Here is a 26880-nt window from a genome sequence, read left to right as displayed (position 1 = left end):
TATAGATTGTGATCGTCGAATTCACGACGGATCACGGTCAGTCCTATTGGTTCGCGGCTGCGCGACGGCCCCCGGAAACCAGTTCTTCGACTCTGGACGGACAACCGCGGACCAGACCGCGAACACCGAATCACCGACGGACTCGAATTACGAGTCACGCCGATCCGATGCGACGCGAGCTCGAGTGTCTCGAATGGTCCGTGTCAGATCCTCGGAAACTCGATACGTCAACTTGCGTTCCGCGTCACATTCCGTTTCTGGTACCTACACGCCTATTTACTTAGCCGATATACAGAGGACTCTAGGGGGGAACTATCGATGGGCAAAGCGTGTTCCATCGAGGAATACACGTTTCCTTCATTTTCGAATTGTCTACGAAACCGAGAGATACTCTTGCTCTCCGCGTAATTCACGTTAAGTACGTGCAAGGAACGTACTGTAATTTTATTCACTCATCCCCGAATTCTTCGACGATATGTTCCCGCGGTTCTAAATCAAAATCCTTGTTCGAACAAAGAAGAAACTCAAGATGACTTTTCGTCTAAGTGGTACCCACTATTTAAGACGCAAAATTGCTCGAAGAGAATCTGCTACGTCTCCCCCGATAAAAGTCTCGGTAGCAAGAAATCACAGAGTTTCGGTCGAATCGCGGAAAGTCCATCCTAATACGCGATTACTTTTCATCCCGTGGCAGGTCAGACGGGCGGCTGGAAAGAGGATTACTTACTTGAAAACCAGCCAGTCTGAGGAACACGATCGCGGGACAGGCAGGAGGCGGCGCGGCTCTCAGGAGTTCTGCTCCGGCGTCGTCGCGACGACCTAATCTCGCCAAAGGACCCTCGTGGACGGCCAGATGAAGACGGGCGTTGCAGAGACTGAGCTCGCGGACGCTCGTGTATTTGAGCAGCTCGGAGAATACCGCCAAGCTGTCCGATTCCTGCGAACACAACCGTATTCTCACTCTTAAACGGCTACATCTACTGCTTCGGTGTTTACCGAGGTAAGCGTCTTAAATGCTGCAGTTAGAATTCACCTCCACCCCCGTGGTGACATTCATTAACCAAGGAAAGTTCTTCTCTCGCGAATCGTCATTTATGCGAAGAAATAAATAAATTAAATTTTCTTTACCGTTTCCCTTTTGAAATAATTCGAAATTCCATACGAAGCATTGTTCGTTATAATCAAGCTTTCGTTATGATTAAATAGTATTGTATTTTACTTATACTAAATTTCAATTTTTCAAGATTTATGTATTGCATTGTATGCTTTATCACAACAAATTTTTGCCCCCTCCCATTCCGACTCCCGCTTTGTTTCATCGACGACGCAAGGAATCGTGGAAAATGGAATCGCAAAAAAAGGGAACCTTCAAAGCGAACGTCGAACTTCGTCTCGGTTCAAAAGCAAGGAGTTTCTTCCGCACGGCAAGATTGATATCGCAACGCCCGCCGCCGCCTGCGGAATAGCGCGACCCAATTAGGGGTGGCGTCATTAAGTGGCGCGACGCGGCACCCCGTGGCAGTTTCAAATTGATCTCGAAGCCAGGAGCTCTCTGTTCGATCGGAACGTGTCCCGCTCCACTTTTCGCCCCAGATTCAGCGACGTCGTCGAACAGCGAGAAGCGGAGCAGCTCTATACAATATTCCAAAGTATAGACGAGAGTCCCTTTGGGGAGTTCAGCATGCAAGGGAAAGGGACCAGCGGAATAGGAAGAATCAAGGTGAAGAGGTTCGCTGGAAAATTCCGCTCGAGATCGAAACGAAGTCAAAGCGTCATCGGAATAGTCGTGTTTCCGTGGAGAATCGGTGCAACGTGTATCGCGGATATTACGTTCGCGTGTACACTATCGATCGTAAGGTATTGGTACACGTGGTCTGTACGAATAAAATGTGATATTTCGTGAAACTGATATATATTTTAGATCACTTTTATTACTTCACGTAAATGTTGTCCATCGAGCTTTAATATCTCCGTATGCAATATTTATTTCCGACTTTCAACAATTTTGTAATGCCTTGTAACATTTATGTACTGCATAATTGAATTGTTACTTGTTCAGCACTTATCTTAACACCAAATCGACGGTAAAACATGGATTTATTCGAGTAACAGCCATTGTTTTGGCATTGGTTTGTTTTTCTATATGTATATACGTGAAAAAACGGCGATAGCTATTCTTAAGTGATCAGGAACTGGGTCCGTAACGTGTCTCAACTAATCGTTCAACTGTTCGCGCGATCGCAATCGTCGTCGTTTTAAAATATTTACCGGATAATGGATGCAACAAGTGTGTTGCCGGGTTAATTTAATCGCCGACTTTCGCCTGTGCCAAAATTAATTCACCTCGAAGCCGCAAAAGGGTTGCCGTACGCCTCACCGCGAAACGGGTACACGTAACAACTTGCGGTTCGCGTGTGTTACAGTCGACGGTTGTTTCGCAAAATCCGCAAGAATTTTGTTGTACGAGGAACATCCTAAATAATTTTACCAATATATTATATTAATAGATTCAGACCAGAGGTCTTGAGAAACCTACTATTTCCACTCATCGATACGCTCGGTCTATTTTTCTACGCAGACTCTTCTACAGCTCCAAAGCATCTGGTGATCTAAATAAGAGAACACTTATACTTCGTGTAAGTTTAACGTGTGGATAGGCCACAAAGGCAAACCGTCCACCGCGACAAATTTACAAAGTTAACTATTCCCTGTGACGTTGACGAACGGTCGGGGCGGCACTCGACAAATCGACTCTCGTTTCGACGATTCCTCCGTAATTATTAACGACGCTGCTTCGTCGGTGGCTCGTAGCTTTCAACGAGAATCGCTGCATCAATTTTCCGTTCGCTACACGATTTTCCCGGGTATCAACTTTGTCTGGTGACGCGAATCGCGGAGAGAACCGACCGATGCTGTGTCCTCTGTGTTTTTCTTTTTGTTTAATTTATTTATGAGCAAGGAGAGGGTTTTTGTCACCTCTTCTATCAAGCCGTGTCTGAGAACCATGGTCCTTTCAATAGCTAACTGAGGTGAAAATGGGGTTACTACACACGGTAATACAGAATTGCTATTTGAGTTGTTCGGTGGAAAAAAGTTCACGGAAAATTGTTTTTCGCCCGGGTGCCGCATATATAGACGCACGCGTCGTTGTTCGATGCAAAAATATACCAGAGATTAACCATATAAATCCAATGAACCTGCGGGCCACGGTTTTTTTTTAAAGTGGAAATCATCCCCCGTGGCACGTGACAGCCCGAACAATAATGGCCGGGCTGGGCGGTAGCCGGGAGAGGGCTCCAACGAGCTGCATTGTTTATAATCACCCTCGTGCGTTAAATTAAATCCTGTCCGGCACCCCCCTCCCCTCCCACGGTCTCATTGTTTCCGCGCGTGATATCACCAGGCTACCGGCAGGATTTTACGGTTGTACAATTTATTCGGGGGTATTCTGCGAATTACGCGCTTTTCGAGCTCTGCCAGCACCCCTTTACCCCGCTGCTGGCGTGGCGGCCAACCCTCTCGGTGTACACGCAGTTTATCCTCGTTACCGACGCGATTAAGCGGACCCACTGCTTCATCGGGGGGTGGAGGGAACCGATGGACCGAGAGTTTAATCGTCCCACGGGCTAAGGAGGTTTATTTATATCGATTGTAACGCGACATAAATCTGGCCCTCTCTCAGGGACGATCCTGTGGCGGCATCACCTCATGCATTCGCCATTAGAGGTCTGTCGAGCTAACATACTTTCCCGCAGCTATCCGAATCCTTCGTCGGTTCGTATAATATATACCTTGTATAGGGTGTATCCCAAAATGATGGAACAAGCCATGCCAGACACGCATACTCCTCGTGTAGATACAAATCGAAAAGTCCTTTACCGTTTTCTAATCCGAAGTTCCATTCTCAAAATATTCCGTTCCCCAATAGGGGATAGGTGAGTCTACTAGCAGGTCCAGGACGAATCGCTATCTCCCCTTTGCTTTTCTTTCATGCCTCTAACAGCAACCGCCGCCAAAATCCTTTAGCTCATCGACCAGCCTCCAAAAGTAGACTGTTTGATAGGCATGTTCAATGCGCTCGTAAAACGACGAAGTACAAAACCAAGGACGGTAGTTTTCATGGCTGGGGTCGCGACGCGTCGTCTCCTACACTATTTCTCCATTACCGAGAATGTTGTTTTGAATAAACGCTCGCTCGAATCGGTTCGTATAATGCTACGAGGAGCTCCAACGACGGTATCCAGAATGGGGTGCCGCGTAATTTATCGCGGGCAATATTACCAGCGACGTTGTAAGGGATGGGTTCAAGCCAGTGGCCCGCTCGGAAAAGTATTTTATGGCGGCTGAGGAATCGTGTATTATATCTGCTGGAGCCTCTTTTATCCGAGGAATTTCAATAAATCGTCTCTTGATTGGGGGGAACAGTTAAAGGTTCGGATAGTCATCGACATTGCTAGATATCTTCTTGGGTTGGCGGGTGGTTTGTAATTCAAGAAGGAATCTTTTAAAAACAGTCTCACTTGACAACAAGCATTGGATGTCCCAGTTTTGTAAATTGTTCTCTCCGTACAAGTCCATTTAAATTCCGATCAGCCGTCTTATCGAGCGACTGGCGTCTTTCCTCCTCCCCCCTGCGAGCTCCACTGCGTGGTAAATAAATTAACCCAAATTATTCTTAGAGAAAGCGATTCTATTTAAAGGTATCCGAGGAATCTGAATGCAGAAGAACCAACCTCTTCCACCTTGCCACTCGACGCGGCCCAAGGAGCATCCCCGTTCCCGGGCGGTTCTTTCTTCGATTAACATACATTTTATTAGCGCGACCCGTCGAGCGGGTAAACGGGGGAGTTTATAAATCAGTCCACGGCGTTTTCCATCCGACCGTGCCGGATAATAAATAAGGAGCCTCCTCGAGGAAGCGGTTCTCGAGTAATGGCCGAGTCGTTAGACTTGTCGGGCGATGATCGATTCGTCCGCTTAATGCGCCATTTCCCCTGTATTCTATTTTCCTGAGGGGGTGGATGGGGTGCAAAATTGGTTACGGGACACAATGTATGCCGCGTAATCTCGGAGTTGCCCGGATAGATTTAAGTAAATTGGATCACACGGACGAGCGTGCTCTCGCTTGGGAGGAGGGAGAGCATTTTTAATAATGAAAAATCCATTTGGCCGTGTCGCGGATATATATCTCTTGTTTGCCTGGCTTCCAGTTGAGCATCCTTCTCTTCCTGCGCATTCACGGTATCATGCTTTATTCCGCGGGTGAAATCTCTCGCGCTTCGTTTGCCCTGTCTCTTGCTTTTAAATAAATCAGCTCTCTCCTGGCGAGGATCGAGGAGGAGGGAAGCATCGTCGTCCCCCGATCGTGTGCAATTCGAATCCGTCGGTGTCCTCTGTTCGCACGATCGACCTGAGAGACTACTCAACGCGATTGCCTCGAGTTCGTTTTAATTAAATATATTAAACGACCACCACTCTTCTCTGTCGTCGTTCCAAGATCAAGAGGCGTGCAGTCGCGCCTAATCTGTACAATACAGTTAATCATCGATGAATGTTCGAAGGTATAAGGACGTTACCGTTCTTATACCAGCTCTCACGTCGGTTCTATAACCGTTATTTTTTAGGTTGAAAGATTAGGTGAAAATGAATCAGTACAAAAAAATTAATTGATTCTTTACAATAATATCACCAACAGACACCTATGCTCATAGTATCTACATATATAACTAAGTATGTAACTTTAATTAATTATACCTTCAAAACTATCAACTAACTATGGCTAATATTTCACAAATATCATTGGAAATATGTATTCTAATATCCTACAAAAGATCGATAAAATCGAAGTGGTACAGTTGGGCTCCATCCCTTGTCAGTGTCGAGGAGCCTTCGAACACTCATCGATGATTTACCGTATTTGTCTTTCTCTTCGAAGAAAGGTCATTTCTCAGCTGTCTATTTATCTCGACGAAACACCCACCCATGGTGTTCTATCCTACGCCGGCCATTAACGGTCCTTTCGACACACGACGGATTTAAATAAATAGGTTGCATCGCCGCAACGTAGCAGCGATACGTTGTGAATAATGGAGCAGTGGAGGGGGGATGGGGGGCGCGCATAAATCTCACGCGAAAAAGCACGATGGACGGTGCCCTGGTGAAAACATACACACACACATACACACACGTACAGTTACCCTTCTTATCGAGGAAACGCATTTTCTCTCGCTTCCTTCGTATCAATCCGCTGGACTACCCCCAACCCAGACACCCCACACCCGACGTTTCTATCATCGTGAAACACCGGCGCGACAGGAACCGAACGAGATACCGGCGAACTTTTAAATCGAATCGAATAGAGAATGCAATTTGATGCTCGGTACGAAAGCTATCGGTTAAAAGAACAAGTACGAGCTGCTAGGAGAGATGGAAGTCGATGTGGGGGAAGGATCAGGACAGGGGCCAATAATTCGAAATTTTTATGAAATTTTCTAGAGATACATTCGCTACGGGCTGTTTTTCTTGTTGGCTTTACGGTTGTTTTACGAGGTTTTGTACCCGAATTTACTCGCCGTTTTTCTGCACTTTTTTTTATTGCAAGTTAAGGTTAAATTCTCCTTTGTCTTTTCTTTACGCCCGTCGCTCGTATTTCATGCGGGTGACAGGGGTGAACCGGGTGGAAGGGAATACAGGAGACAGCGGTTGGTCTCCGCGTGTCAGTGGTGGAAGCAGACTCTTATGCTCCGCCAGTGGAAGAGGGGTCGTTTTGGTCAGACCGATCGAACAATGCCCTCGGAGGGAATTTTTATGGTGTATAATTTTTCTTGCACGGTTCACGGACCTACTATACGGTTCGATGTCTCGCGAATTTCATTTTCTTCGTACCCTGCGCAATAACGTAACGAGAACGTATTTCCAATTGAAGGGAATATTAGGTGGAATCGGTCGAAGTCTAGTCAGACCGCGGTCAGTTTCGCGTTTTTGCCGCGGATGTTCCAGTAAATCAATACCACAGCTTTCGTGTTAGCATAAATTAGTGTGTATGGAGTGCATTCACGTGTACAAGGTGATTCGATTATTACGAAACTTTTCGCAACGTTTCCATCACGGAACGTTTCTCTTTGGACAATACCTTGACCACGAAAGCGAAGCTCGCGGTCACAATTAGTCCTCGCCGGCACAGGTTCTCTCTCCGTCAGCAGGAACGGGATAATGTCTCAGGGTGGTCGGGATAAAGTGGATATCTTCTATTATTAATGCACACCGTTTCAGAGCCGTCCGCAGTACTCCGAAACGGTAACTACTTGCTAATTAGGCGAAACGTTCCGCGGCCACAACTATCGACGATAATTCCGTAAGCCATTTCCGTTCTCGGGTCCGTGCACGATAGTAAGTAGTTACAATCTACTTCGAGCTGTTAAATAAAAGGGAGAATTAAAAATTCACTTTGTCAAGTACTCGAGTCTAGTATTAAGAATATTACCACAAACTTTGACCAAATTGGTTCAGTAGTTTTTTAAATATTGTTGGTACCATGTATTGAAAAAAAAAAAATGGCAGCTAGTTTCTTCTTGTTGATAAATACATAGCATAATTTTTCAGAAATTACTAAGGAAATAAAATATAACAAGACTAATGTGTTGAATTTTTAATAAATAATAATTCTACACATACAACAACATTTGTTACTTTTTCCTTCTTACAGTAACAGCTCGAATGTATGTAACCACTTACCAAATTGCAGCCGCCAACTATAGTATACATGTAAACAAGATTCCTCGCGAGCTGATAACACAACGTTCACAATGAAACAAGCCGAAAAACATTTTCCCTTCCGTTGGGACACTCCGTTCAAAGGAAATCGGAAGTTCCAAACACGCTTACTCCTTCCCCGTCAATTAGCTGGAGAGCTAAACAATAGTAGAGTAGGTTGCCCTTTATCTCTATTTTCTGCGGCGCCGTGGCTGTCCTGGAATCGCCGATAATTAATTATCCAGTTTCGGGGTAATCCACGGGCGCATCTGCTGGGATTATCCCATGGTCGTGTTCTCTTTCTCATCCCCTCCCCTCCACTCCCTCGGTTTTCGGGTGTCTTTCCGCCTTGGCTAGGCATTTGTACTTCACCGGAGATAATGGCTCGACGCCAACAATGGTCCGGAAAGATAGACCAAGAGGGAAAGGGTTAAGAGGTTCAATGGCAGGAACCGGAAGACGTACATATTTATATTATGTACCCACGGTACATACGAGCGTGCGCGAGAATTCTCCAGATATAGGACGACGTGTCCAGTGAATGAACATTATTATACAGAAACGAGTAAATGAAATGATTAAAAAGAAGCAAATGATTAACTATTGATTCTACTCAATTCTTTGTTTCAGATTCAAACAATTTTTCTGCCACTGGTTTGGAAATGTTCGTTTACTTACCATTGTTCATTCACTGGGGAAATCTGTATTTTTTTCTTTTTAATTTAAAAAATTTTAGTTATCAAATGTTTACTAATATTATTATCATTTAAAATTCGCCTTTGACAGTTACAAAATCTCTCAAGTGTTCATTCATTGGTGCGTTTACTCTAGTCACGATCGAATCGTCGATTCTGTTGTCAACGATGTTTCGAGTTCACCAGAGATAGGATATATTTACGTGTGAAGGTGCTAGGATCTCCGAATCTATCGGAGGAGTTTTGAAAAATAAGAAAAACTGAGAGTCAACGATATACAATTGATTTCCGCGGCCAACGGTATAACATCCACCGAGAACACGTTTCCACATCACGATCGCAAATTTTTCAGATCTTCAGTACTCGTAAATCTGATTAGGTAATCGACAACGTGTAGCCGAGCGTGTAATCGTACGTGGAATCGCGAAAAACAACCGAATTTCAAGAATTTGCCGAAACCACTGCTGGTTGTTTCCCTCCCATTCCGCCGTGGCATTCCTCGTAAAACGGTCGACCGGATGATTTTCTTTTTTCTTTACGCGAGTAAACACTTTGACGAGCGAACTAAAAATCCTCGTAACGATGGAAACCCGTAGGATTCGGGACGAAATGGTGGAATTTTCAGACACGACCGGTCCCGTTTCCGGATGTGGCCATTAAAATTCGGGATTCTGTTCGACAACGACAAGAAAAGAATTCTAGCGACCTCGATCTCACGAGCTGGAGAACCGCAAAGTATTCGCGAGCTATTCTTTTTGCGGGGCCCCAAGAGTTACTGGCTGGTAGAGACCGGATACCCCATCGGTTTCTTTTACGGATCGAACTCTCGGTCCGTGAGTTCGTCGAAAACCCGCGAGAAGATCTGTAACCGGAGCAGCCACGGATCTCTTCGAGATTCCGTATGCGTTTCGGCGATATCGATCGGACGTCTGTCTTTTCTCTTACATTCGCTCCGTTGAAACCGAACCTCGAGTCGAGGGATGTACGAGAAATAAAGAAGCACCTTGGAAGAAAAAGGAAGTAACAGATTCATCGCCGCGAAACTCGATTCGGCTGAATAAAGGTTCCTAAATACGCCTATATATGCAAGAATAATACAAGGTTTTATTTTATCTCTTAGCGCAATGTATATTAAACTGTTAATAAAATATATTTTTGACGCATGTTTCTTTAGTATATATACGACCATGGAAGTTCAAAACGCAAAATCGTTTCAACGGCTAAGAAGCTATTATCGATTTCACCTGAGATCAATGGGATAAAAGATTTCTCCGTGACGGTATACCTACGTGGTTCCAGTACGGTGTTCGAAGTAGGTTTGAATGGCGTCAAGCTAACGCAAACTTTTCAGACATTGTTATCGCGCGAGACGGCTAGTTGGAATTCTGGTTCCTTCGTGCTACTCGAGGGTCGGGGGGAACGTTATGCAATGTTCGTGCTGTATACATATATAGCCGGGGCAGCCGCGTGGAGGTGCAGCCAGGATATTACCAGCCAGCACTTTCAGAATTGCGAGCCACCGCCAACTGCGGGAGAGAGAGAGGGAGAAGGAGGGGCCGCTCGAACGATTCTTGCATGGAGCTCCTACCTTTATTTTTCCTCCTGGGAGTTTTAGGACTTTCTTGGTTTACTCAGCGAATACAAATTGGCCGTGCGCCCCCCCTTGCGCCTTCCCTTTGCAAATTATCGCTTGGTTCTTTCGTTAATCCCTTAGACACACGAGCCGTTTAATCGTTAAGAAAAATAAGACCACGGAATTTTTTTTCGCACCGACGTTGAAATCTGCGGGACTCGTTAGCAAAGTTCTGTTTGATTTAAGAATTATCACTTTGAAATATAAGACCGTTGCATCGCCATATACCGTTGTCCAGAATCGTAAGCTTACCTCTATTCTAAAGGTCCATCCCTCGAGACTGAGCAGCTTCAGGGTGGTGTTCCTGGCGAGGGCGTGACACAACAGCCGGGACGGATGATCGTCTAGGGCGAGCCGTGGACTGGCGAGATCAAGAAGTTGCAGACAGGGTGCCTCCGTCAATGCCAGCACCAACGGCATCACGTCCGCCGGTCTGGACGCACCAGCAGCCCTTAAAGCGTCCAAATTACGCGCCCTTCGGATGGTCTCGCCCAGGCAGCCAGCGTCCAATCCTCCGAGCAAGCACTTGGACACATTTAGGGACCTCAGCTTGCAATTCGGTTCTCTGAGACACATGGACAAATGGGCGTCGATTAATTGAATGGCCGTATTATATGGAAGTAGCGTCGACGTATTAATTCGATTTGTGTTGGTTTGGAGGAAGCAAACATTGGGAAACGAACCTTTTTTGGGTGAAGAAAGAAAATTCTGGGGATAAATTCTTTCTCGAACGGTGTTCCATAATGTCTATAGCCATGAAAAATTAGCGGAGGAACAGTGCACCGATGAGTGCCATTTGTGCGAAGGATAGCTTCCCTGCGACGGGACCAGGTTCCACGGAGGACTTTCAATTTGCTCGCAATTTCCGATAGATTCAACCACGACAGAGACACGTGATATGCTTCGAGTAATACCGTAGACTCGTCCAATTCTCGTAAGGTACGTCGTGCGAGATATAGGAGGGAATCGATACCAGCGGACAACTCGTCAACTAATTCTTCCAGACTGTCTGTTCGGAGAAAGATGGGAAGAAGGCACCGGGAAGGGGAAATGATTTAATCGAAGCAACTGACAAGCTAGTAATTACGCAAGATCGATACTCGTGTCCGCTGGTCTATCCTCCGGCAAGGTGCTACCCTTTATTAATCGAATAGATAGACTTTTAATCGACGCTCAGTTCTCGGCCAGACCTGTCTGAAAGAAAGGATAGGTCGGACGGGTGATAGTTGAGGCTATTATAAAAACGAGGTCCGAAATAAACGTGGTTACCGAACGGGATACGAAGTAACACAGTCGGGATAGTGTTTAACGAGATCGATTCCGGGGGCGGTAGTCGATTATTCGACCGGTCCCTTGTAAATTGAACCGTTCCGGGGGCAAATCAGATCAACCGTGAACACCGCTCGCGTAATTCGCAACGCGTAGCCATTCTTGATTAACGGTCACGATTAAAAGTTTGGTTGTCCGCGACGTCGCGCCGTCCATTTCGTTCGGAATAATTGTACCGTATCGATTTGATCGCCGTCGATCCATTAAAAATATTACGAAACTGCGCTGCTTGGAAAAACTCTCCCTGACGATGAAGAAACACTGCACTGTTGCTGAACTTAATTTAAATTTGATCACTTAACTTTTTGGGAAAGACTCGATACACATTTCGTCTTCAGGACTGCATATGAAAATAACTTGCACAGTTATTTTCATTTTCTGCATTGCTACCGTGTACCACTTGCACTTAGTCAAAGACCTTTGATCGAGCAATGTATTGCATATTTTTTAAATTAATATTCGTTCGCGCAAATGTGAATGCACAGGTTAATTTTCGCAAGTTATTCGAACGTGTAAACGGGCCTTTGCACATCGAATAAACCAGCGTGTGTCGAGGCACACAAGATCTTAGACCGCCAAAGTCCAGCTCACTGGGACGTCACGTAGCAGAACGGTGCGCGGGGGTACGTACCTGCGTTTAATAGGGACAATTTAAGGAGCTCGATTGTCGGGATCGCGTCTGGATTTAATGGTATCTACCCGCTCGGACGATATTTACTCGACTATTAGCGTGGTACGAGGCGGACGGTGGCCGGGGGAGAGTACAGCTAATGGCGCGCCTTTAATGGTATCCAGCACGAGTAAATCCGCTCGAGTGCCCTCGACGTATCTACCTCGGCAAAAATATACCCGTAGCGAACACGGTATATACCAAGTGAAGGGGAGAATGAAAGGGGGGATGGGGCATCGGGGATAACCTACTCGGGCCAATAAAAGTGATACTCTAAATCAAAGCTCGTATCGGTCTCCGTTTCTCTCCGATTTCAACCGCTCGTCCCCGTATTGGCCCTTGCCGAGGAAACGTTTTCCCGCCGAGGCAGCGCGCGCGAGCGAACGCCAGCGGAAAATAAACGGCCGCGGGCGAGGCAATGGATCACACGGCGGCCGACGTGTTTTAGATACCCGCCGTTTCAGTGTACCGATGGCGAATTGATTCCACTTTTGAAGAATGTCCGTCGGAACTCGGCTGGATCCCCTCCTCCTCTTTTGCCGGAAATTGCGCGCGCTCACGGAAGGATCGAGGTTTCTCGGTGAACCGGGACCGAGATAGAGAGTGGTTCAGAGAAATTTGAAAAAAAAAAAAAAACGATAAAATGCTGGCAATAAATCGCTGCACCCGGTGCTCGGCAATCTCTCATCCGGGGACACTGAACGAGCGTAATTTCTATCGTGTCTAATCTCTCGCCGGATCAAAGGGAATTTACGTCACTAGTGATTACCGTGTCGCGTTGACAACGTTGAAAATCGGGGCGGTGTTACACGATGCTCGAACGTCCCGCTACTACATATGTATATGTAAGTATATTTATATTAATTTATAAATGAAGTCAATAATTTGATTAAAAACTTAAAAAAAATGATAACTATATATTGTATTTTTTAATTCGCAAATATCACTTAGCTTTAGAGCTGTTACACAAGAATCTCCTCTTAAGGGCCCGTGTATTAACGGTGTCGAATAAATTCGTAGCAGAGATTCACGACCTCTGCTGACCAGGGCAATCAAAAGTCTAGTCTCGTCGTGAGTTCGCGCATAAACAGGCGGTGTAACAATTTTCCGAAGCTCCTACACCCAAAGTGGATCTATAAACACCCGGCAGGATTCACACACGTTTCGCGGTTCTGGAATCGTACCGAGCTACGGTCGGGAAATCGTCGAACAACGTGCTTCTGCCCTCCGAATGGGTTTTCGTCGCGGGGAAATGAACGGAATTTAAGCGCGGTTGTATCCGCCGGCGCGCTTCCGCGCTATAAAATTGGGATCGTAAGTCAAAAGGCCGTGCGGCGGCGAGGCTATTGCGTTTCCTTGAGCGTGCTCGAGTTTCGACAGCTTTACTGCCGCGAGATTTCGCGCCCCGTGGCGGTAGCAGCAGCCTCGAGTACTCGACACGCGCGCAAGAAGACATTTTTATCGCGTTAACACGCTTTATCGTGTGCCACCTTCTTGCGCGAACGTCTGATACTCGACGAAACGAGATCCACTTGCGGCCGCCGTCTCGCGAAACCCTGAATAGCCTGAATAGTGGGGCACAAGATATTTTTGACCTGACTTCTAGCCTCCTGAAATCCGTCTGCAGGAAGTTAAAAGCACCCATAGACGATACGATGTATCGTCGAACGATAAATCGTATCCTGCATGGGAGCTTTTAGAGGGCAAAACGAGACAAAGACGCGACGCTCCGTAATCCGAGCAGTCGACTCCATTAAAGCTCTTTCTGGCCGGAGATTCTACTTCGTGCACTCGATCCAGGTTCAACGAGATTCACGGTAACTTTCGTGAAATGTTTGCTCCAAGAGATAATAAGTAGGACGGCTCGCACGTTGACGCATCGGAGAATTTCAAACTCGTATCGCGTTACTGGCGCGAGCTGTTCGAGGAGGAGACGAAAGCGGAGTAGTCGATGGGAACACGTACTCATTGTATCGCGTAACGAGATAATTGCACCGTTCTCCCAAGAACTTCGAAGTCTTCCCCCATGGTAGTTTCCCCTTTAACTACGCCCGAAGAAGATTGTTCGGAGTTCCGGGCCAAGTATACAGCCCGAGCCCCGCTTCCGGATGCTTAACGACGTTAAACTGCTGCCGCGTTCCGAACGATACTTTTCCACTTTAATGCTCCGTGTTCTTTCAACGGGTATCCGTCAACGAATGCGTCCAGCAGACCCGCGAAACATGAATGAAAACTTCGTTGTCGATGGATATTTCGATCGGGGGTTACCGAGTTGATGTGTTCTCCAGGTGGAAATACGGCAAAGGCAGACAAAGCAATGGTCTCACGCGTTATATTACAATTTGAACCCTTAAAACATTTTTCTGGACTACTGTGAGCTGGCGCGGAAATTTTGATATGGAGATTGAAAACACGACGAAAGGGTCAGGTTGTTTAAATCGAATTACCTGTTCGTCGAGTACCTTCCGTTCCTCGAAATAATATTACACGAGTTCTTCATTCTTCCGAGCAGGTCCCGTCATAAACGTTCTACCTTTCGCGAAGGAATGCGTTCGCCGTCGGTCTTTACATTCCCCTTCGTTTTACTCTCGTAAATTCCAGCGAATCGGAAACACGACTCGCGTTCCGGAAGATACACGCGTACGTATAGCGACAGTGATGTTTTTAATTAAAAATACGGCTGCCGGACGCGACCTGTGCGACACGCGAGTAAATTGGACCTCCACCCGAGAAAAATATTCCCGAGATTATGCATCTGCGCGCTCGGCTGGTTCGCGTGCCGGCATCACGAATTCGTTCTTTTTCTTCGTCGTGGACTTCTTCCTCGTTCGTTTCCCGTCCCGTTTCAACCTACCGAAAATATTTTCCCGTCAATGAATGCGCGACTGGAACTTGCTGCCGGAAGTAATCGAAGCGAGCCAACGACAAAACTAGACATTTCACCGTGTGACGATAAAAGAATCCGTTCGAAGATGATTTTATTCCGTGAAATTGTAGAAAGAGAATTCTTCGAGACGTCTTTAATTGTAGGATGGATGCGCCAGTAAATGAACACATACCAGTGAATGAACATTATATATAGGAACAAGTAAATTGCGATATTAAAATAAACAAATGATTAAATATTGATTGTTTTCAATTCCTTCTTTCATATTCAAACAATGTTCGCGCAGTGGTGAAATCTGTATTTTTTCTTTTTAATGTAATTAATTACATTTCTCCAGTTTTTCAGATTGAAACCTAACGTTATAAAAAGGTATGGATATTAAAATATCTAATTTTCATGTACCAAATATTTGGTAGTATTATTATCATTTTGAAATTCAACTTTAATAGTTACAAAATTGCTTAAGTGTTCATTCATTGGTGTGTTTACTCTACGAAAATTTTTTAATTATCCGGTACACTAAAATATTAAAGTATCCGCAAAGCTGCGAAACCAGCGCAGAAAATTCGAAACTGTTCACCGGTTTCGGAAGATCATTATGGATTCCGATGAAAGCTGCAGAAACAAAGCAGAGTACTGAGCCAAAAGGGGGGACAGAGAGTTGTTTCCTCGCGTTTAAGGGTTGCTGCGACGAGGCCGATCCGTAAACGAAGAAACAATGGCCCACGAGGTTAGCTACAGCCGGTCGACTTCCCGTGGTCGCCGCGTGTGTTCTCCAGCCAGCGACGTATCGCGCCCGTTCGTAAACGGATTCGTATATAATGGCATCCAGTGTTTTCTTTCTCCTCTGTCATTTCATCAGGGGGGCAACGACACAAATGGCCCCCGTGCCCGGCGGAACACACAGGAACTCCGTGGACTCCTGTTAATTCATTCAACATAGCGTCCTCCGCTATCCTCGCGCGACGTCCTCGGTCGTTTCTCTTCCCTTATTTTACTTCGACCGTGTCTCCGCGCCCAACTTTACCGCAAATTTGAATTCTCCGTGCACGGAACGAAATTAGGAACGGGGAAAGGTAAACGCAGTCGTGTCTGCAGAGCCGTGGCTCGAAATTAAAAAGGATGCCCATTGTATGTTGCACGTCTGTAACACGATGATTGGTATTCCCGATATGTGAAAAATGTTTCGAATTCGTTTGTAACATTCTTCGTGAGAAAAACTCTCGACGTCGAGGGGAAATTCTCGCATGAAACGTCCTACACCGTCGATATTCGCGCGTTTTGGACCATGTAACGAGGGACAGAGAATTCCATTATGATCGCGTGAGCGTGCAACGAAGGCTGCGTCGCGAGAAGAAAGGACTTCGCGAAGCCACGGGAACAATGAACGTGTCCAGGTGACAGCCAGGTGAAGGCTGAAATTAACACCAGACTCGGATCAATGCCACCGGCAGGTGACAGAGAATTTCTGTGCGATAGCGTGTTCGGTCAACTGGAGCAGCCTCGAACGAATCGGGAACCGAACAGAAGGGACTTCCGGCGAGGCGAATGTCGAGACTGTGCTTCGTCGAAGAATTTCCAACACCGTAATTTATAAACAGCTGGACAGACGGGAGTGAAGCAGAACCACTACGTTCGAACTTTTCGCCGGAAGTTCGTATAATTACCTGAATGGCCACTCCCGTTCGTCTCCTTAATTTCCATAACTCATTTGCGGGTCGTTCGGGGACCGAATCTTGGAAACGTTCGCGCAGGAAACACAATCCTCTCGGTTCGTATCTACGGGTAGAAGTTGCGAACCGAATACTTCAGGAGAAGTTCCGCGCGTTTTTGCGTGCTTCGAGACGAGGGGACGAAGCTGTTTCACGAGATTGTTCCTTGCGGTTGATGTGCTTTTCGTATTCAACGTCATTAATGACATCATTTGTTGCCCGGAACTTTTAATCAATAAATTTGTATGCGCCTATAAGATCGATTAGATCGTTAGATTTACAAACACTTTTCTCCCACAACGTTATACACGTCATGCTTTATATATACAAGACTAACATTGTAAAAAACAAGTGAGATATTCAAGGTGCACACGATAGGTGGGACACCCTGTATATACATATATTAATATACACTAATGATATTTATCCCGTTTATTTAATAAATAATTAATAACAATTATTTCGTTCTCGAGCAATCGATAACGATAAACATCTTAATAAAAAAGGACCCAAAGCTACTACCTACGTCTACCTGAGTTTACTCACGAGTCGAGAAATCCTCTGAAAAGTGCGAGCTATGGCAAAAAGCTTTAAGTAAATCCTCACCTGATGGCGTTGAAGATCTCGTGGAAGCCGGTTCCTTGATGGCTGCTGACGTCGCAAGTGGGCAACGGGTGCAACAGCGGCAAACGATGACACAGCACGCTGTCGCTGTTCCTCTTGCTGCTCCCGTTGCTGTCCCGATCCCTGTCGTTCGGCGGCAAAGGTCCGTTTCCGGTGGCGGGCGCGGGACCAAGGCCAAGACCGAGTGGAAGCCGCGGTAGGGTTGCGGGCCTCGTTAAACTTCCGTAAGCTGCCAGCGCTCCGCGCGGCAGGGACGAGTAGCAACGATTAAGGGGTAACGTGCCAAGGGTGCTGGAAGCACAGCCGCTGCTTCCGGAACCGGAGCCCGAACCTACGCAACAATTTCAACGTTCTCAATTTCCGGTGGTCACGGTCTGCTCTTGGACGAGTACACGGCCCGAGAATTGCTACCGCATCGTACCGAATCGAGGAGGGGAGCAGTGCGTCCGAGAAAGTTTGTTTCCGCGGGAGGAACGGACTTTAATTGCTGGTTAAGCGGGTTTGATTGGGCGAGCTAGCTCGTGAACTTTCCACGAATCGACCCCGTAACGTTGGCAAGTTTGCCTCGTTATGCGCTCGTAAACTCCTACGGTGCCCGAAAATAAATATACCAACAGCATCGAGAATCAGGTTGCTCGAATCTGTCTTAAGCCCGTTTCACGTCGATGCGATTCCAGTGTCGAAGTATAAACTCGATGTATTTATCGATCAGGACTGGAGGAAACTGCTGTATACCAGAAGGTTAGGAGACTAGTGATGGTTTAACTTTATTCACGACCGTGATATTTTTTATCTCGGGTGAATTTGCTCATTGTGATCGTAACTCTTGAACATTAGAAAGAAAAACTTATTAAAATAATTATGCGACATATGTGTTATGTAACACATAGAGTAGAATTTATAATTGTTCATTTATTCGTTATTCTCTGTTGTTCCTCAATATTCCGGTTACTTTATACGATGCAACTCGAATTTTTGTTTTGACGTCGTTAATACAAGATATACAGGCTATATGAAGCGTGCAAAGAACTACTGTTACGAACTACATCAATCAGAAACGATCGCGAAAAATCTCAGTCGTTTGGAACGAACGTGATAGAATTACTCATGATTCAGAAGTATCAGTTCACGCCATCTCCAGTTGGGATGACCCTAATTTCCTGTAGGTCCGATGTCTTTACCTTCCATCCATAAGTTTCTATCTTTAGTAATTCCCCTCCCCTCTCCTCGTCGACGGAAATTCATCGTTTCGAAGCGATTTGTCCATCAGGAGTCGAGGGGGCGGGAGAGCCTGGCAAGGAACACCGTAAGATTCCGTGCAGCTGCATAAACCGGAGCGACATTAGACTGCATTAGACGGGACACCGTGAGCCCTTAAGCGCGCTCAGTCGAGTTTACTGGCCGTAAAGCCTCCTCGCGCGTAGAATTAATATGAACGAAGTGTACAAGGGAGAAAGGCACCGTCGGCCGGCTTCCACGTTGCTAAGCGGCTCGTAAAATAAGCGACAGACCTCTGGATGCCGGCAGGAAGCGGTTACGAAGGGAACTCTATTAAGGGCCCTTCCTCCTCCACCCTCCACCTCCACCCTTCTCCTACGGCCTCGAACGCCGTTGCAAGATAATGGGCTTCAATGACGAACACAATGCGCGAACTGTTGTCGTGCGGGTGAACGCACTGGCGAAATATAAAAGCGCGTGACATCGCGACACGACAGGGGGAAGGCAGTGTTCTCATCCTGCATTCACGCGAATTCACCCCCGTTTCAAGATTTTCTAGCCACGGTACACGAACGTTTCTTAACAATTTTTCTGTTTTTTTTTTTTTTCACGTTCCTGCAACCCTTGGAACAACAATGGAAGCGCAGCGTTATTATAAACTTACGTCGAGAGTAACGATATATTTCAGTTTAGTAGGCACTCGGCTCCTTTTCTTTACGGCCTAACGTTGCTTCCTTGTTCCGACGATATTATCATGAATACTGAAAAAACACCTTATCGCGAAGTTGCACGCATCGACTCCGAATGAAAAGCGTAAAATTGTTTACGACTAGAGACTGAGAGGAGGGGGTGTGTTCGGGGCCCCCGGAGAATTTATAAAGTCGACCGTTCCAGCAGCCGATAAAACTTCACGCGAACTTTTACTTGTTTCCTTGTCGCTGCTTTGCTCCGTCAATGGGAAATTTTTCCCTGCTCGTTGGTACGAACAAAACCTTGAATGCCCACTGTCGAAGAATACGGAACACGCCTTTAGTACAGTAAATAATCGATGAATGTATCGATAATGTATGAATTAATGACGCATATGGCTATTATTTTATAAAATATTTACCTTCAAACACTCATCGAGGATTTACTGTATTCGAACACGATCCGTGTGAATATAAATTCGGTCGGGGACTACTCGATTAGCTCTCGAAACGTTTATAAGCGCGAGTGGTCGTGAGCAACGGTCCGAGGTTTCATTTTCTCCGGAGTGGTTGGCTCGGAATCGTGCCCGAGTGACGGGGAACGATAACCTTATTAGAACAACGGGCATTATTTTAGCGAGGAGACGACGACGACTACTACCGTGGAGCCCCGTTGCGATAGGTTTAATTCGCCGTTCGTTACGGATTCAGAGCGGAGTTAACAAACTCCTTTTTGGACGTGATCTCATAGAGGACGTGGCGTGTACGTGCGCTCGCCTCCGCGGATTACCGGAAATTCGAGGAACCTGGCCTGCCCATCCTTCCGACCACCACCGCCTCCGATGAATTCCACCACGGAATATTAATTCGTATCCACGGAAAACTCCGCGCCACCAGTCGTGGGGGCCTGGAATTTTTACGAATTCACCGGAGAGAATTTCATTAACTCCACGCCGCTGATTCGTCGACCGGGATAACTTATGATGAGGAAGGGGGGGGGGGGCGAACGTTGTATTAATATTTCTGTTGATTTTACGGGACGTCTGGCGTGCCGCGGAACGAACGAACGAACGACATTCCGAGGAAAATGGAGAGAACGGTGGTTCAAGCCAGGAAATGAGACCCTCCCTCTAGCTGGAAAGAGGGAGAGTGGGCCTCCACGAATAATTTCTGGCTGTCGACTCTCGTTAAGGAGAAGCTACGGAACGATTAGTAACGGGAACGAACAAGTAGTCGAAAGTAATAAGCAGCCGCGAAACGCTGACGGGATTAATTATTCTTCTCGGCTGGTATGTCGGGTTATATTTCTCGGTAACTGTCGGCTACGAGCTTGCGTATATGAGGGAACCGATGTGTATGGGGCCGCCATTGAATGGCCTTTTAGAGTAAGTGGTAATAGCACCATTTACTACTTGTTGCTGGTAACGGAACTTCCTTCCCCACCCCTTCGCTTATTCTTAATGAGATACTGAATTAATAATCGTCCCTCCCAGTGAAACATTAACGTCGACGTATTCTCTTATTTATCTTTCGATAATCTCTAAAACTTGCCAGCAAAGATGCGGTCGTAATCGTTTTTTTTTTCATCGAGGAATATAATACGTAGGTCTAACGCGACGATCGCTGACGTTCGAGAACCGGAGGGTGGTGTTTTATCGCGCCGTCGACGACGAATTTACTCTCGAAGCCGCGGCGGTGTGCCCACGGACAAAAACCATTTCCCGTTCTAAAGCGTCGTAATGGCCGTTTCCATCGGCCACGGTACATTGGATACGAACGTTCCCTCTTCCCCGACACCCGATTTAATTCCGGGTCGGGTCGCCGAGGCTAGATCCGAATCCCCCCTATCTACGTCATCGAGTATTCGTTTCTCCGAGTTCGTTTAACTCCATGGAAAGATTTATTATTGTTTCAGCGAGCGTGCACCGTTACTAGGGAAAAAAGGTACACCCTCGCGATCTCTTCCACGGTTAGTTACCGTTTGCAAAAAATCGAACGTAGCCACGACTGAATTATTTTTTATACAGGTGCAGAGGGGATCGAATATCGTGGGCAATCGTTGCCTGTTGTAGGATGAAAAATCGCTTTTCCTATACACTTACGTAAAGTTTGACAAATAAAAGTTAAGTAGTAGTTTCGAAATATTTTTAGAACACGAAGTTGTATATTTGCAAACGGAAAAATCTCAGTGGAGTGTTAACTGTAGGAAAGGATAGGGAGAAGCGTGAATTATCGAACACCAGCCGTAGGCACAAAACGAGTCGATCGCTCGGTTAGGTTTCACGTCGACCACGTTTCCGTCTTATTCAAAGCGCGCTCCTTCTGCTGGTTGTCGTCTCGTATTACGCTCGAAACAGGCGCGCGTAGAGTGGACACGTGAAACGCGGTCGCGTGTTCCAGCCCGATGGATTAATTACGTGTAGCACCAGCTGGAAACAGGGTTCCAGCGACGACGCAAATGGGAATCGTGCTGTGTATGGGGAAAAGGCACTCTGGACGATAGTGGAAACAATTTATCGAAAAGGGAGAGAATAGGGAGGATCGAACGAGACTACCCTTCGAGTGCACCCCCAGGCTTATCGACTGGAAACAACTAATCCTGGGAGACGAATCGGACTGTAACTTGTTTCGAGGGGGGTGGCGGTGTCGGTGAAAAGTAAAAAATCATCGTGGTTCACCCCGGACGTTCGCGTGTGCTCTCTCTCGTTCACGGGAATGGACTAGTTGCTTTTACTTCGCCCCAAGATAAATTTTCACCTATAGACAGTAGGACCCTTAGCGGTTGATAAATTCACCGTCTTGAGGATCAATGATGGAATGGGGCGCGTGTTCAGCCTGAGGCACAGTGGGTCCAGGGACAGTGTCAGAAACATAGATAAATTTATACAGTTTGCATATTATTTTTATACATAATGTATGACTTGTAATTCAAATGCTTCAGTAATCATGATTGAAAAATATAAATATATCTTTCTTAAAATTATTCAAAAAATGACGTGAATAAATAATATGGGTTAGTAACTACTCTGGTTGTGAATTACCATTATAAATGACGGAAATTGTTTGTGGTTGCACGTAACCGTTATCGATGATAAGAATTTTATTTATTGTTTTGAATTTTATATTCAAAATCTTGAATCATTATATTTTATTATACATAAAATTATATTAAATATCATTTGTAAGGGTTATTCGTAACCGAAATCATTCACACGAAGATATTAACTCTTACACAGTAACTTCTTAAATTGTGGTTATAACAGTGAGGATCCCTGGGCGTAACCGATCAGCGAGGAGGTGACGCATATGCCGCCACCGTCCCTGGACCCTTTGCAAGCCTGAGGTTCGAAAGTCGCGCGTTAAACCTCGTGAAAGAAGACGGCCGTCAGCGTACGTCACTGTTTGCGTATCACTTGCCCTGAAAGTTAGCGAACTCTGGGCATTAATAACGCGAAGTTTCGTTCAAGAAGTTCCGCGGGAGGATCGCGGGCAAACGTTCAGCGATCTCGCGTTAACGCGGAGACGAAGGTAGGGGTGGGAAGGCGAGGGGGTTGCGAACGCGGCTCGTGTTGTTCTTCGAGAATACCCGGGGCAGGCAGCCCTGTTAATAGTTCCGGCCAAGGTGCTTCAAGTTCTTCGAGTTACGGGAGCTGTTTGCTTATAACACCCCCACGGAAACCGGATCGATCGGGCAATTTGTCACTGGACCCCGCGTTTTCACAACGCCACGATCCTGTAGGTGTATCATTAACAGGCGCTCGCATTCTGGAGATATACATATAGACTGCCCGCTAAGTTTTAGCCGATTCACGCCCTTCCGAAGTTCACATCGGAGGTTCATGGAAGTCTGACGATGGAAAGTATCATCAGAGTTTTCACCGATGTTCGATCCACGTATCTGGAGGAGGTGAAAAATGTCGCGATAAAAAATGTCTCCGATCGCGAGCGAAACAGCGTGGTTTTTGCACGGCCACGACACTATTTCATTAAATAACCACTTAAAGCAAATAATGGAGAGAGCACACACGCGCGGTTTAAGGTCATATCCACTCTCGGCCGCGGGGCAAAACGGTCTGGTCTGACCCAAATTATCAAAGAGAACATTACCAGTTCCGGTTGCATCTAAATTCATTCGCTTTCTACTGCGTTGAACAAACGGAATTGCAAAGCGAATAATAAACGGCCTCGACCAGAGTCTTCCCTCCCCGTCCCCCTCCCTCACTGTCCCCTACGTTTAATTCTTTCCTCCTGGATTTTATTAAAGTCGAGAATAGCCCGCGTCACGGTTCAGAGGATAATTACGTAATTCGTTAAAGACAGAATAAAAGGGGGCCACGCGTTTTTCATCCACGCGACAAAGGGTGGTTCGAGCGTTCGAAATATTTCCCACCTTCTCTCCTCGTCGACCCTCCTCGTCGTTCTTTCCGTATCATATTTTTTTCTCTCTCTTTCTGCTCGCGGAAATAATTACCGGTAGGAACGTAATTTACAACGACCGGAATGCCAGTTCATAACGTTCGAAGGGATTCAATTTTCTTCCGAGGGATGCAATTTCGCCCCCGCGCGGATACCTTATACACTTCCGGATGACGTTTTCGCCTCCGTGAACGCCCGCCTCGCCGACAAAGGAAGGAGGCGTGTTTCCTCCCCTCGCCCAACACCTCCACCCCCCTAATTGCGTTGTCGCTGGGAATTTAAAATCGAACGAACACGTTTTCACACATTCGTGTTTTGTTCGTTCGATCGCCTGGGGCAGCAGCCCCCACCCCCATTAGCCGAACCACTTCGCAGGATCCGATTTCGTCGAATCGACGTGCCGGTAACCAACCGTGCAAAGAAGCAGGACAATCGATGACAGCCCCACGGTCACCGCACTAGCAACGGGAGGTGGGGGAGCAGTTGGAACGCCTGTATTGGAACACTTTGATGCGACGTTCTGTCGCGCAAGAAGCATGTTGACCTACAAAACACGTTACTGTATATGTTGCTCGGGTACAGAGGAATGACCCCAGAGCGTTCGTTGGATTATTTGGAAATACTACAACAATTTGTTATATAACACTGTTTCGCTACACAGGGTAGATGCATCTTAACATACGTCTGACACGCTGGCATATTCTACTTGAGAGTCGTGCTTTTCAATTGTTTCACGTGTTGATGTGATTCATTTGATTGCATATCATTCGAAATTTAACTAAACCATCGATCGATACCGTGTATCAGCTGGAAATCGACTGTTATAAGTAGTATAATCCATCGCGCCAAACCGTATTTAACTATTCTAGTCCGAAACTACCCTTCTTACTGTTTCAACTGGGTACATTGTTTTCCCATTCGTTGCCGCGTCGTTATCAGACAATCCATTGGGGGTCAGACGCGTGGGGGGATGTTGGGATTGATTAGAATTCCGAAGCGAAGGCAAATAGGCGTGCTCGGATACTGGTCGAGCTTTATTGAGCCTGGAAGATCGAGTACCCGAAGAGAGATTGGAGTATACGCGGCGCAGACGTTCCTGTAACTCTTCGTACGCTATTGGTGTACGCAGACACGTTGGTGCTTATTCAGCGTACGACGATATACTTGCGCGAGAAGGACGACGAAAGGAGGAAACCTATAATTTCGAGTAGACTACCGGGGAGAAGATGTCAATCGCATTCAGTATTGATTCGACAGCAATCTTTCAAGCGGTTTTAGCGGATTTTCGAATGTTTCGTTGAAATAGAAAATGTCTGGGTACCTCCGGTGAGTACAACACGTTTATCGAATTGTTTGCTGAAAGCTCCTTCAACCACAATTTTCGAAATGAAACGGTGGCATGCACGAGTGACGAATCCTTTACAACGAGTGGAAGTTCTTTTTCGTTGTCCGATCTGTACATTCGCGTACATATCACAGAGAAACAATATCCGTAAAGGGTAAAAGAATAGTCTTGTTCCCGGGGAGAAACCGTCAAACCGAAAGATTCGATTTGTCTACGGTGCTACAGACTCGAGGTGGTCGCCCCGAGAAAGATTGTTTTCGATTCGACCCAGAGGCGGTAGGGGACTCTTGGGGGACTCTTCTTTCAGCCCGTCAGAAGTGAACTCGATCCGTGGCTGTTATTCGTTTAGAGAGAATCGTGGAAAAGTCAAAATTCTGATATTCTACAGGATCGAAAGATTTTTGAACTTTCGATGCAGGGACACACTCGTGTAAGCAACGAGATAAACTTTGAAACTGTCTCTTTCGAAAGTGCCTTCGTGAAACTACCGAAGTTCAAATTGTACGAGGAAGAACATCGACGAATTGGACACAGTCCTCGTTCACGAATTACAAAACATACAAAACGAAGTTCGAGGAAGTTCACGAGGGGTCTTTACTACTTTGTAAAGATCACGGAATCGATCGATCGACAATCCCAGAGAATCTAGTTCCTCTGTTAGGAACCGGAACTTCTCCACCGTTTATCGGAGCCACGGAAGAGACCTCTTGCGTAGGAAACCGGTGGCAAAGGTTGCCTCAGGTGTTTGTAATTGCGGGGAGGGCTGCGAAGGAGCAAGAAGCTCTCGCAGGATGTAAGTACACGCGCGCGATGGTGTTTACCGACTCTGGTCGCGACGATAACATCAACTACGAGTACGATCCACCGTTTGTATAAGCGAGAACGGATCCTGGAGGAGTGGAAAAGGGGGGGGGGGGGGAGATCGTTTGAGGTGTGTGCAACAACGCTCAGAGACGAGGGAGGTTGTATGCACTGGTGTCTTGTGTACAAGTGTTTGCTTTTTGACGTAGGGCATCGAAGGGGTTGCTCCACGCGCGGTTGAACCGTTACCTCGTCTACTTTTCGTACATTAATATTTTCGTAGCAGATTCACCTCGTTGACGTTAACACAAGACGATCCCCGTGCAATTGAAATCTTCCGTTCGAAACAAAGCACAAAGGATACGGTGCGCATCATGAAACGTTAAGATCGAATTTGCTGGCGTCTGTCTGGCCCAGGTTGCGACAAATTTACTCGTGCTCGTACAGAACACACTCGAGCACACGAGTTACAAAGGTCGAAGACGGGCGAGAACACGGGGGAGAGAGACGAAGACATTAAAGAGTTGTTGAGGGAGTAGGTTTACATAGGAATGTAAGGAATGGGCGGCACACGGTTTACCGGAAATGATCGATATACGTTCTTTTCGGGGGGATTCAGTTTGTAGATGTCGTTTGCACAGGACTATCCCTATATAAAATATGCATGAGGATGTACTGTTCACTTTTCCAGCCACGACGAATCACTGGTTATTATCGTTGCGGCAATATGTTCGTCCAAGTCAGGAAGTTTTTCCTCGTCTGGACAAACCAGAAGGCCTTGTCGGAGGTAGGGGTCATCTTATCGGAAGCTTCGTAGAATCAAAACGATTGGCGAACACGATGGGAGAGGAGAAGACGGTCGATCGTAAAGTTTATTCCCTTGAACGGAGGTTTACGAGCGACTCGACGATTCCACCGCAAGGCTTTCCATAATCGGTCCGTCGTCTAAACGGCGGGCTTCCGGCCTGACGATTCGACGACAAGATCGATCCAACGATTTTTGCATCGGCGAATTTTTCATCGACGAGTCTGTGCGATTGGCCTCCTGATTTTAACGGAATTGCAATTAACGGTGTGGCGGCAAACGTGTTTTATATCTGTTCGTTGCT

At 46.4% G+C, this 26880-nt stretch overlaps 1 protein-coding gene across 1 annotated transcript in view; it reads right to left on the bottom strand.

The window, feature by feature from the left end:
• The window catches only part of LOC107194517, a 153487-nt gene that overhangs the window by 1188 nt on the left and 125419 nt on the right, over positions 1-26880 (bottom strand). Inside the window, 3 exon segments of the mRNA XM_015584159.1 lie at positions 728-937; positions 10333-10645; positions 17285-17633. Coding sequence (XP_015439645.1) covers positions 728-937; positions 10333-10645; positions 17285-17633 — 872 coding nt within the window.

Source organism: Dufourea novaeangliae, unplaced genomic scaffold (assembly GCF_001272555.1).
Source record: "Dufourea novaeangliae isolate 0120121106 unplaced genomic scaffold, ASM127255v1 scaffold8, whole genome shotgun sequence".
In the NCBI taxonomy this organism is placed as follows: Eukaryota; Metazoa; Arthropoda; class Insecta; order Hymenoptera; family Halictidae; genus Dufourea; species Dufourea novaeangliae.
This window is presented reverse-complemented; position numbering and strand designations above follow the sequence as displayed.